This window comes from Balaenoptera acutorostrata, chromosome 2, assembly GCF_949987535.1.
Source record: "Balaenoptera acutorostrata chromosome 2, mBalAcu1.1, whole genome shotgun sequence".
NCBI classification, from domain to species: Eukaryota; Metazoa; Chordata; class Mammalia; order Artiodactyla; family Balaenopteridae; genus Balaenoptera; species Balaenoptera acutorostrata.
In genome coordinates, this window is record NC_080065.1 from 118,660,614 (window position 1) to 118,673,789 (window position 13,176).

At 50.8% G+C, this 13,176-nt stretch overlaps 1 protein-coding gene across 6 annotated transcripts in view; it reads right to left on the reverse strand.

The window, feature by feature from the left end:
- The window catches only part of SEPTIN8 (septin 8), a 26,469-nt gene extending 18,702 nt beyond the window's left edge, over positions 1-7,767 (reverse strand). For 2 of the 6 annotated variants that reach the window (XM_057540030.1, XM_057540033.1), the window contains exons 1-2: positions 7,441-7,603; positions 6,774-6,896 (exon numbers count right to left, since the gene is read on the reverse strand). In XM_057540030.1, the coding sequence (XP_057396013.1) occupies positions 6,774-6,896; positions 7,441-7,470 (153 nt within the window). In that variant the 5' untranslated portion in view covers positions 7,471-7,603. Of the gene's footprint in view, positions 1-6,773; positions 6,897-7,440 lie in introns of all 6 variants that reach the window. The other 4 variants (XM_057540035.1, XM_057540031.1, XM_057540032.1 and 1 more) reach the window with 4 other exon arrangements.
- Positions 7,768-13,176: the final 5,409 nt, after the last annotated feature.

A 13,176-nucleotide genomic window follows, 5' to 3' on the forward strand; every position in this document is an offset into this window, starting at 1 on the left:
CAGGGTAGAGTAGGGATTTGAGAGCAGCCAAGCCCATGCCCCAAACCACTCAGCTGCACTGCACCCCCTACTCTTACTATGCTCCCAGCTCATTCATTCAGCCACTCAACACAGGCTTGCTGGGCACATCCACTGTGTGCCAGGCATTGGGACAGCCGCTAATGAAAAGATGAAGACACCAGATCCTTAACCTCAGGGGCTCAGTCTAATTCAGTCTAAACTCAAACGGCTGTGACGGCCAGGCAGGCAACGTAAATGGATGAAGGGCAGCAGGATAGTAACAACAATAATAACCACCACACCTAACAGTTATCAAGGGCTTACCAGATGTGACTCTAATTTAATCTCATTTAGTCCACACATCAGCCCTATGAGGTAGGCTGTGTATATCATCCCCACTGCACAGAAATAGACAATGGAGGCACCAAGAGACTAAGTAATCTTCCCAAGATGACACTGCTCAGGAGGGTGAAGCCAGGATCTAAATGGAGATGGTGTGACTGTAAAACCCACACTTCCAGCCACATCACTTTGCCGCCTATTGGATGAAAGACCCGGTGACTTGGCTGAGTGTGGGGTCCCTCAGGGAGAGGCAGGAAGAGTGGGGAACTGCAGAGGCTGTGCTCGGTCCATGATGGCTATGGTTTTGTGACTCCAGCCAACTGCGGGAATGCAGACCTAGCATTACTAAATCTTCCAATTTTTTAAAGAGAATCTAGAAATCCAGATTTTTTTTGCGAAACCCACTAGTTTTCAAAGGTTGACAACAACTACCAACGGAGGATACCATGAGGGTCCAACTCAATGTCTCTGGGGGTTGGACCTGACCCATGGCCTGACAGTCTGCAACCCCGGGTCTGGCAGAATGGTGACCTGGAAGGACAAAACACCCAGTCTGCACTCTTGGGCGTGGAGCCCCACAGGAGACTGCTCTGCGGGAGGAGCCTTCAGGCTGGACAACTTAACTCGGACCCTGGTGAGAGGCAGACCCAGCTGCTTCTGGCCCTTTCCACATACCCAGCTCCCAGGGGTGCCAGCTCAGGAGGCTCAAAGTGTCCTCAAATCTCCAGGATAGAGAGTTGGCAGCTCTGAGCTCTACACACACAATGGGAAACTCCACAGGGCCCCTCTCTAATCACTCACAAGCCTTTGGCTCCTAAGCCAGGCTCTGGGCTTCATGTCATCATTTCTTTGGCACATCAAAGACAACAACCAAAATAATAACTGCTCAGGCTGACTGCGTTCCTCCATGCCCAGTCGTCCAGAACAAAGTAGAGAATGGCATTTTGTTATGCAGCCCAGTGGATAAATAGGACATCCTTTTCCTGACCAGGAAATGCTGTCTGAGCCTTCTGGAGCAGCCCCAAACACCAGACAAAAGGAGCTGCCCCTTTTACCAAGAAGAGAGGTGGGATTTGGGGGGAAACCATGTCTCGCACTTGCCCACAAAAACAGGATTTTATCCAAAAGAAAGTGGAAATCTGCTGAACGTCTGAACCAATAGAGCCAAGGAAGCTATGGGTGAAAAAAGCCCCCGAGATCAAACCTCCCAAACGAGGTTGGCTGTTGGGGTGGGAGTAGAGGTGGCACCCCACCATTAGTGTACGTGGCTCCTGAATCCCAGGCAAAGAGCAGCCCCTACCCCAGGTCTTCCACAGAGTCCTCTCCAAGTGCCTTGGACTTCAGATGCTTTTCTCCCCCCAGGCTCCCATGCCTAGTACCCACTGTCCTGAGCACCCAGCAGGCAGACAGGAAGCCTTTTCCCCAGGAGAGCTCCAGCTCTGGGGGGCCCTATGAAGTCCTTGTGCAGTGGACCCAGGAGTCATTGCGCCACTGGGAGCCTTCTCCGCCTGTGTTCCTGGCACAAACCACCCTACCCCTGGCTCTAGCTACTCTCAGCAGCCTGGGCCTTAAATAGCCAGAGCAGAGGCCCCTGGCCAGAACCCATGGTCATAGCACAACTGTCCTTGAGTCTGAGAGGAATCCTAGGAATTTTCCCAGGAAAGGCTTAGGCTCTGGTCCCAGGATTCCACAGCAAGCCTCTAAGCCCAGGTCAAAGGTTACGGGAAATAACTACAGGGATGTACATGGGAGGGTGGGGGTGGGAATGCTGCTACCCTGGGCCAGGAGGGAAGAACAGAGGCAGAATATACCTGTCCCCAATCAAGAGGGCACCTGAGAACCAAAGTGTCTCTCTCCTAAGGTGGCAACAAACCTGGGGAGAAGACGCAAGCCAGGATCAGCCTTCATGGTGCCAGCGCGGTGGCAGATGAGGTAATAATGGCAAGATGGCAGTTGGGCCCCAGGAGGAGACCACCAGTCACTCTCTCAAGGCCAGTCATCCTCTCCCCCATCCTGGGAAGCGAAGGGACTTTGGGAGCAAAAGTACCCCCAGGAGACTGAGGCCACCCCATGCCCTGACCTCAATACTCCAGTTTCTCTGCTTCCCTGTCTCACTAAGAGGCACTTTCCTGCCTCTTTCTGCACACAGACAGCAGGACTGCCACTCAGTAATTTGGGATGATTTATCTCACACTTCTCATGTCAAAATCAGGTTTCCAAGAAGCCGAGAGCACAGTTACTGGTCTCTGGGCCCACCCACCTCGCCCCAGGCCTAGGACACAGGGATGTCATGTCATCCCTCCCGTGGGAGGGAACGGGCCATCCCACCACAGAGCAGATAGGGAAGGCACTCTGGGCCACAGAAGGTACTGGAACCCCAGGTGTTCATACTTTCCTACTTGGCTCAGGGGCTCCAGCAGCAGCCCCCTACTTCCCCACAGCAGGGAAAGCCACAGCTGTCTGGACACTGCAGGATGGAGGCAATCTATTTTCCACAGTGAATGAGACCCCACCTTTGGAAAGAAGAATGTGGGCAGCAAAGGTGACCACGGCCCCCTCCTACCCCAGAATGGATGCCGGTACTGGGAAGGGGCAGAGAAATACATGGGCACCAACATGGGCCAGCAGAGGCTCGGGGCAGCACTACTGTACTTCTCTGTTGCTTGCACCATGCACCCCAGCACCAGGCAGAGTGTCAGACTCGTACCCAGGCCCCACAGCCAGGTCTGGTGAGTGGACTTAGGTCCATGGCCCACAGCCCCTCCTGAACCCCGGCCCTCAGGTGGCCCAAGCCCAGGAGGCCCCTCAGAGAGTGGCCAGCACCTATGATCTGAAATAGGCTCTTATTCCTTCCTCCCCTGGTCTGTCCCTCTGACGTGGCTTCCAAGATAAGGGTCAAGAACTATCTAGAAGCCATGTGTTCTGAGGAGGAGAATATCTAATTTGCCCCAATACCACCCAGGGCAACTGCTGTTACAGCCTAGATGCCCCTTGCCCTGTCCTCCACCACCTCTTCCCAGCCATGGTTCCTCACGTGAGCCCTGAGGATGCAGATGGCTCTAGCAAAGAACACCTCTATCACGAGGGCATGTTGACCTTGGGAGGCATCCTTTCCCCTGGCAGATGTGTCTCCCTCCTGCCTGCATAGCTCCATATCTAGTTGTCTGGCAAAGCTTGTGCCTTGGGGGCCATGACTGGGGATTCTGAGACCCAACCTAGCAGCACAGAGGCAGGAAGACTGGAGAGGCTGCAGGGGACACATAGAGACCAGCCAGTCCTCAGGCCCTTTGCTCTGTCATCCTGCAGTGGCTTCCTTCTGGTAGCTGGACCGGAGCCACAGAAACGTTCGTGCTAGTTACTGCCCCAAATATGTACCTCCACCTAGAGCATCTTAGGGTTCAAAACTCAGAGAGCTCCACCCTCTCTGTCATCTCAAGGGGTACTGGGGGCTGAGGTTGGGTCTCAGGCCCAAACCTGCCAATGACCAGAGTCTGCATCTCACCCAACCGTGGGCTGCTGGCATCAACAAGATGATGGACACAGCATCCAGTGCCCTCCCTGCCATCCAAAGCTTTTGACAAATATCTGGCCCTGTGCTCCAAGCCTCCATCAGTTCTCCTGCATCGTTGGCATTGTGGTCAGTCTCCTTCTTGCCACCTTCTCTGTTCCTACTCTGGTCAGTCCCTTTTCATGTGCTCCCCTGGATCACCAATGCCTCCCCATCAGTCTCCCTGCTCTGACCCATTCCAGTCCAGATCCCAGGCAGACCTTTCTAAAGTGAGCACCCATAGCAATGGTATGATGCCCATGAGGGGGGCAGGGCAGGGCAGACCCACCTCCCAAGGGGAGGGGGTGGAGCTGCAGCTTTGCAGGTTGGCGCTCGCTTATGACCCCTCCACACCACCAGGCACTGAGAGCTGCACAGATGTACCTTGCTCAGCTCCTACTTCTCCTTCAGAACAGCTCAACAAGGAGGTTACTGGTCATTTTTACAGGACAGGGAGACACCACTCTGTGACAGGCCCACTGGGATGCCTCCCACATTCCTTCCCACCAGCTCTTGCCTCAGGGACAGAGTAGGCACTCTCTGGATAGCCTGCTTCTTGGGCAAGTGTCAAGATTACAGGGGTGACAACGGAAGTGACAGATGGTGCTGGGGATAAAGCGGAGACGGGGGTGGGGGGAGTGATGGGCTGGGAGGAGTGCCAGGCACGAGGCTGCCATGCTGCATGCTTCTTCCCTCTCCCCCTCAGATCTCCACTTTCCCTGGGCCCTCAATCCTCCCTCGCTATAGAGTTTGAACCCTGTCCCATGAGATTCTGACAGGAAAAACACAGGAGATGGTCCCTGGGGCAGACAAAGAGTAAGGCCCAGAGTCTGGGACCAATTAAGGAGGAGGGGCAGAGCAAGAATGGACAGGAGTCTGGCTGCCCAAGGAGGGCAAGAGGCAACAGACTCCCCAGAGGGCTGTCCCAGACATGCACATCCTAGGAGATTTCGACCGTAACCCCATGGCTGATCTAGGATTGAGCGAGGCCCAGCCGAAATGTAAAGGTTGCTGAGCCTGCAGTCTTTATATCATGCTACATGGAGAACAGGAACCCAGCACACACTGACCTCAAAGTACCATTCCATATGCTCATCTAAGCTCCAGGTTGGGACAGTTCCCAGGCCCTCCTGGGCTGGTCTGACCACCAAGCTAGCCTGAGGGGCAGTGTCAACCTACCACAGCTCAACCAGATTATAGCCTCATCGCCACTCCTCATCACCCAGTTCAACCCTGCAGCAAGTGAGACACATAAACATATCTCCAAACATGCCATAGACTGCAATTATCTTCCACAAACTCTTTGAAGAATATCAGTATGGTTATTGCCACTTTATAGCAAGATAAAGGAAGAAATGATTTTCCCAGGATGACGAGGCAGGAGAGGAGAATGGAGTCCAAACTCCTAAATTCAGGCCAAACCCAACCCAAGGTCTCCACCCAAATTCAACCGTGTCCATGTCCTCCCAATAGGCTGACAGCTCAGAGTGTGAAGGGTGTGGAAGGTGTCCATCCATCCAGCTTAACCTGGCACAGTAACCAAGGCCCCTGAGCTCAGGCTGTACATCCTTATTTGAGTCAATCCTCTCTCTGTGCCTCAGCCCACAATGGCGATAATACCTGAAATCCTTGCAGATATGGTTTAAGAGCAAACACAGGAATCTGAGGGGAAGAGCCTTTCCAGCCCAATGCCTGGCACTGCAGCTAGGCCTCTCAGCTCAGCCTCTGAGGATAATCTCTGGACGAGTGTAGTGATGGGAGCCCCTAGGGAGGGTACCGTGTAATGGAGCAAGCTCATTCTCTGCTGCCTTCTTACACACAGGGCCAGTCTTCACATCCACATGGGCACTAAGTAACATGTATTATTTATTGTGTCTTTACCATGTGCCAGACACTGCTCTAAGCACCTCGCCTGGATACTCATTAAATCCTTCCAATAACCCTATGAGGGAGGTAGTATTTTTATTCCATTATACAGATGAGAACATTGAGGGGTTAAACAACTTGCCCAGGGTCACAAGGCCAACAAGCAGTAATCTAGGATTCACATCAGGCAGTCTGATTCTAGTTACTCTACATACTGCTCCCACCTGCAAGACCAACTGTTAGAGTAACCTCTGGCCACAGACAGACAAGACCCAGACATAACTTTCTGGTCAGCTGGGCACAGAAAATGCACACAGGCACGCAGGCAGAGATGTACAAACACACACAGCTCTCTCGGCCTCCAGCTAACCAGCAGGTCTGTTGGGATTCATGCACAGCCCTCCTGGGGTACATAAATTCCCATTTACAGTGCAGGGGTAGGGTGAATCTCTGATTTGCCCAACCTCTGAATCTGCTCCTCCTATATTTAAACTTACTGAACTGACTCGCAGGCCCCTCTCCAATGGGAATAAAACACCCAAGTCTAAAAATTATGAAACCAAGAGTTCCTGCTTTAATTACGCATATTTCCAAAGTAGACCAACATTTTTAGATTAAAGAGAAAATTTACATGTATAAGTTCAGATGACAATATTTATAGCATTAATTACATAAGTCCAGAATCCCTTATTTAGCCCCAGAACCAATTCCTTATCAGTCACATATTTAGCATTTCCCCCCTACCCCCAACATCCCTGGGCCCTCCCTCCCCCTTACCACTGATCAGGGCCTCACATGCCGGCAGGAGGACACAGCTTCCTTCACTGTCACAGCCCAACCTCCCAGACACACCCAAATCCAGCCTTAGACATCAGGGGACATGCAGACACAATCCCCAAAAGGCCCCTCTCCCCCGGGTGAATTATGAAAGCCTTTGGGAAGTTGGCTATTGGCTGGCTCAGGCCCAGAGAGACCTCTACAGGGACCACCAGAGACGTTAGCCCTGCAGAAGGCATACCTGGATTGGGGCCCAAACATCCACTGGGCTGAATCTGGAATCCCTCCAGTTCCTGGGGAATGGCTGCTTCAGACCCGACCACTGAGGCCAGACCTGCCTGGAATCGCACCCAGGATCCGGGAGCTTGGGTGGGGGTGGTGGGGAGTGGAGCGGGAAGAAGAAGGCCGTGGTCTTCAGGACCCAGGTCTGCAACTGCCCTGGGCTCATTTGAGGGACTCCTAGGATCCCTAGGGCTTCATCCTCACCGGCTGTACCCATCCAACAGCACCTGCGCGGCTAGGAATCTCCCCAGCCGTGCAGAAACACTAGGGAGAAGTGGGTCCGGAGTATCCTGGATCCTCCCCTCTGGCCCCCGGGGCCCCAGTCTGTCCTCAGACCTGGCCAGGACCAGGCGGGTGTTTATCTGCTCCTTTCCGCGAAAGGTCTGCTCTTCTTCGCCCAAGGGGGGCGACCCCGCCAGCCTCCCGGCAAGGCGCCCCCGCCCGACGCCCTGGGACCCGGGACTAGCGCTGCGAAGAGCCCGCTCCGGTGTCCCCCGTCCCGCCCGGCGTCAAGGCCCGGCCGCGCGGCGCTGACAGTCCGGCTCGCGACCCCAGCCAGCTGCAGGGCGGCCCCCTCCCCGCGTCCAGCGCCTCCCGCGCGCGCCGCGGCCCAGCAGGGCCCTCACCGAGAAGCGTTCCAGGTCAGTGGCCGCCATGGCGAGCTCCGCACCGGGCGGGCGAGCCGGGGCGAGCACCCGGGCCGCGAAGGGGACAAGCCGGCTGCGGGACGCGCTCCGCCCGGGCGGCTGCGGCTGAATGGATCCAATATGGCCACTTCCTGGAAACTCCCCTTGGCGGCGGCGGCGGCGGCGGCGGCGGCGGCGGCGGCGGCGGGAGAAGCCGCGGAGCCGCCCCCGCCCCCGCCCGCGGGCCCGGCCTCTCCGTCCGGCCCGGCCACGAGCGCAGCCCGAGCCCCTCCGCTGGGATGACCGGGGGTCTCCGCTGCGAGGCGGGAGGTGCCGGCTGCGGGGACTGCTGGGACTTGTAGTCCCCGAGTTGGGGGACCGGGAGGGCAGTGCCCGGGGGGCCGGGGCCGGTGCCTGCCGGCCTGCCGCGTGTCCCTGGGAGGCTGGAGCCGAGCTCAGGAGGGAGTGTCCCGCTCCCGCGCGCTAGGAAGTCCGCTCCGTGCGGAGGAGATTGGAGTGCTGCGTGCGCCCTAGGGGCCTCCCCCACCAAGCCGCCTCCACCCGGTCGGAGCCTGTAAATGCACTGGGACCACCCGCCAGAGTGTCGACGGACTGCATGCGGCCCGTCAGGTCCAGGAGAGGCCGCCTCAGCCTCGGGTGACCGTACCCCGGGCCCCACCTGATGCTCTGGTCCGAGCCAGGGCGGCACCCAGGGCGGGACCCGCGCGTCCGGCCGGGCGACCTTCCCGGGCCAGGGACCAGCCTTCGGATTCTTGCGCAACAAATGCTCAGGATGCGAAGTTCAGGCTCGGGATTCGTGCAATAAAAGCCGAGCTCGACAGTCAAGACATCAGATTGCAAGTGACCGTCACCCTGCCTGCCCCCAAGGGTTTGGGGCGATGTCTTAATGGAGTCTGGGCACTGTGCATAGAAGACTACGGCTCCCAAAGCATGCACATTCTCTCTGCTAATCTCACTACTCAAAACGTGCACAAAACTTAGAAAACGAATACCTCTGCCCAAGCCAAAGGCCTCAGGGGGCTCTAGTCCTTTTCACTGACTATATCAAATCCAGCCCCAAATCCTCTGAAACCCTCTTTTTCTTTCCCTTCCCTCTGCCTTTCTCTCTGAAACAACCCAGCCTATCCCTCTGACTCAGGGAATTGTCCTGGCTGAAGGTGCCCATAGACCATATCTGGACTTGGCACACCTGGCTTTTCACCCTGAAGTAGCTTTCCCCTCCCTTCTCTCCAGGGCAAACACTCACTAAGGTGAACTGACATCCCACTGGTCCTTTCTGACTCAGTGTGTTCACTTTGTTCCTCCCTATCGTGGTGTTTCACACGTTGTACTGTGGTTATCTACAAGAAATGGGCAAAGCTGTGGTTAATGGAGCTGAGCCTACTGCAGACCACCTGGGTTAGAACCCTGCCTCCATCCCTTGCTAGCTTTTTAACCTTAGGCAATTTACTTACCTGTGCCTCCCTTTCCTCATCCTAAAATTGAGAATAATTATAGTACCTCTGCCACAGGATTAAACACAATAAAATAAGCAAAAGGCTTTAAACTATACTTGAAATAAAATGCTTAATAAAATCTCCCTCTCTAGACTACAAAGGCCCCAATGTCAGAACCCAGAGAGAGGGAGAGAGAGTGTATGTGTGTGGTCAATCAATGTTGAGTTGATTGTCCTAGACCAGATCTGCTGTTTCCTTTTTCTTTCCCGTAACTGGCAAGGAATCTGTCCCAACTACCATTTTCTGCATCACAACTCTCTGGGATCTGCCCTAAATTATCTTTAAAATGGTCTTTTCCCCCCTAGTTGGACATATTTCAAAATGATCTACTTCTAGCAGCCCCAGCTGCTGGCTGTGAGAAGGAAAAGCCCAGATTACAGCGGACTTCCTTCTCTTTGGATATGTTCACTCTACTAGGAAAATTTACATCTATTCCTGAAACCCCAAATTTCTTTTTCTTTCTTCCTCTTCTCCATCTCCATCTCCTTCCTGTTCCTCTTCTTCTCCTTCCTCCTCCTCTTCTTCCTCTTCCTCTTCTGCTCCTCCTTCTTCTCCTCCCCCCTTCTTCTCTTCTTCTCCCTCTCCCTCTCCTTCTTCTTCCTCTTCTCCTCCTCTCTGCCCCCATCTTCTCCAATGCTGCTGCTGGTCAGAATTACTGAAGTAGGGAGAGTTACCTGTGGGGACACAAAGGTGCATACAACAATAATTTCTCACAGGAGGCAAAGTGTTATTTCTCATGGCAGCATTTCCTAATGTTCCTTATACACCTAGGAGGACTTCATAGCTGTTACACACACACACAGTGGTCCCATAGTTAGATAACTGTATTATGGAAGACTTAGTTCCATACAGGAAAAGGTTTCTGTAGAAGTTCTCAGAGCTTTTGATAAGGTAATACGCATTGTCACTGTCTGAGAGGTAAAGGGAATACGCAGCCTTCCTCAAACTTAGTTGACCACCCCCCTGCCCGCACCCCACATACACACCTAGCATCACACCGAAACTGAACTTGACAGGCCTCACTGTTGCTTGTCTTCTACTTTTGTTTATAGTTTCTTTTGTCATGCAAAAGTTCAAAATGTTGATGTTGTAAAGTTTACCTGTTATTTCCTTTATGGTTTTCACCATAAAATCTCCTTTAAAAAAATCCTTCCCTGTCTCAGATTCATAAAGATATTCTCTTTGTATCTTCTTATAAAACGTTGAAAAATTTTTTTCACGTTTAGGCCCATCAGTGATTTGTTTATGTGCATGCCAAACCAATTGTTTCATCAACACTGATATACAATGCAAATAGTATCAGAGGCTAAATTTCTATGTGTGTGTGTGTGTAGGCCTGTGGCTCAGTTAGGATAAGATTTAGTTGCTTCAACAAGATAGAAGCTTCTTTCTTTCGCACATTATCCAGATAGGCAGTCTCAGTGATGTGACATTGTGTCCACACCTCCTATGTTGCTTTGCTTTGAAAAGCCCTGACCTCATGGTCCCATGTGGTGAAATCAGCATTCCAGACAGCAGGAGGGAATGAAGGTAATAAAGAGAAAATGAGCAAACACTCTCAGATGGTTCCAGAAACTGCCACATGGCACGTCTGCTTATATCCTATTGGCCACAGCTGAGAAATGGGGTCTTTATTTTGGCCATCATGTGAAAAGCTAAAAATTCCATAAAATGTTAGAAGAGTAGACATTGGGAGATAGTAGCAATCTCTGCTATAGTCTGTTTTTGAACAATTTATTCTGTTCAGTAAGATGCCGGAAATTTTTTTTCTAATGCTTTAATTTTTTAATTTATTTACTAGAAAATTAAAATATTAAAAAATGACAAGCAAGAAAATAATCAGCTATATACACCTTTCAGAATCAACCACAGAAATGACCATTACGTTACATCATTCCAGAAAGCTCTCTATGCATATTTATAGACAGGAGAAAATATCATAGAGATATTTTGTAAGAATTGGACAATAATACAGGTGCCATTTTAATTAAAAGTATTAAATTTAATTTTACTTGAATTTAAAAGTTGAAGTGAAACTGAAGGAATAGTTGAACTTCAAGTAATGCTTCTTGACCACAAGAGATATTACTTCCTAAAAGATACCTCTGAGGGTAAACAAAAATTGTGAAAAACATGAAGTTGGAGTAAATTTTTTAAAATTATGCATTTTAATTGCATGTTTGGGTATGTATGTGTGCATTAGCTCTCATGATTCCTTCCATCTTTCCACCCGCCTTGACCCTGCCTTCTCACTTTTGTTACTTATTACTGTTACATTGTCCAAATTTATGATAATCATATTCTGGGGGAGTTCCCTGGTGGTTCAGCAGTTAAGACTCCGCACTCCCAATGCAGGGGGCCCGGGTTCCATCCCTGGTCAGGGACCTAGATCCCGCATGCCTCAACTAAAGGTCCCGCATGCCGCAATGAAGGTCCTGCACACCGCAACTAAGACTCAGCTCAGCCAAATAAATAAATAAACATTAAAAGAAAATAATCAGGGGCTTCCCCGGTGGCGCAGTGGTTGAGAATGTGTCTGCCAGTTCAGGGGACACAGGTTCAATCCCTGGTCCGGGAGGATCCCACGTGCTGCGGAGCAACTAAGCCCGTGTGCCACAACTACAGAGCCTGTGTTCTAGAGTCGGCGCCACAACTACTGAAGCCCGCGTGCCTAGAGCCCGTGCTCCACAACAAGAGAAGCCACCGCAATGAGAGATCCGCGCACTGCAGCAGGGAGTGGCCCCCCACTCACCACAACTAGAGAGGGCCCATGCGCAGCAACGAAGACCCAACACAGCCAAAAATAAATAAAATAAATGTTAAAAGAAAAAGAAAATAATCATATTCTGTTCTAGTTTCTTGGTATACATTCTAGGCTTAATAAATTCGATGCTCATCTCTGGTCCTTCTATCAAGGATTCTCCCTTTGTGAGGTCTTTATTTCAATTCTTCTCTAATGGGCTGAATTTCATTGTTAAGCTGTTTTCTCAAGAAGCGTTTTGGATGTTTAAGCACGTCTGTCTGTTGCTTTTACACTGGAACCATATCTTGGCTGGATAAAATATACTTGGGTCTCACCTTCTTTCCCATAGAATGTAGTAGGTTTTGCTCCTTTTTCTTCTGGGAAGAAGTCTGAGGCCAGCCTAAATTTTCCCCATTGTGGGTGGCCTTTTTTCATACTTGTATGTCTAAAGAAGTCACTCTTCATCTTTTTTTTTTTTTTTTTTTCAGTTCAATAACTTAACTAAAACATAGCTTAGTAATAAGCATTCTGAACAAAGCTTTTCTGGAACATAATGTCTTTCAACCTGCAGTTTTAGTTTTGCTTTTTCTGCATTAAACATCTTTCTTAGCTCTATTTTTGGTTTCTCTTCTTCAGGGATATCAATTAATCCTTATATTGGATCATCTTTGTCTGTATTCCATTTCTATTAATTCTATTTCTTAAATCTCTTTACCTTGTTTAGCTGCCCCAATTCAGTAATTTGAGCTTCAGTGGGGTCAGTTCTCTTTCTTGTTAGTTCTTATTTATTTATTTGTTCTATAATGATGTTGTTTTTGTCCTCAGTTTGTTTCCTTTCCATCAATTCTCTTGTTTTATCATCCCATCTTTGAGCCTCCAATTTAATAAATTCATGTTCTTATTAAGTTGCTTTATATATGTATGAAGCAGTTGTAAGAAATTACCTTTTGTGGGAGAGGGGAGGAGCCCTTGTCTTTTGCCCACTGTTTTCCCTCTATTTATCATTTATAATTTGCTGCCGTGTGTTTGCATCCATTTCTTTTCATCTTGGTTTGCTGGCTCTGTCCAGAACTTCTTTATGCTGCTATAACATGATGGCTGGAGAGAGGTGCTTACTGACCATCTACCCAGGTTTGAGACCAGTCTGTTTTTCCCTCTGACCTAAGCTGGGGATTTAGAGCTTGTACACTTTTTGGCAGTCTGAAGGGGAGGAGGAGAAAGAGGAGCACTCAGCCAAAGCAGGGTGCAGTCTTTGCTGGAATAGCTGTGCATGCTCCTGTCCTGAGGTTCTGATTAATGTCCAGCACAAGGCTCATGTCACCTGATTGGGGATGGAGAGGGGGACACCATACACCTTTTCCAAGGAAGGAAGATAACTCAGGCTTTGGATCAATTTCTCAAGTTGGAGTGTTATTCTGGAGACTTTATTTCCACTGGCTGAGTCAGCTCCATGGATCATGCTCTAAGTTTCCCTCA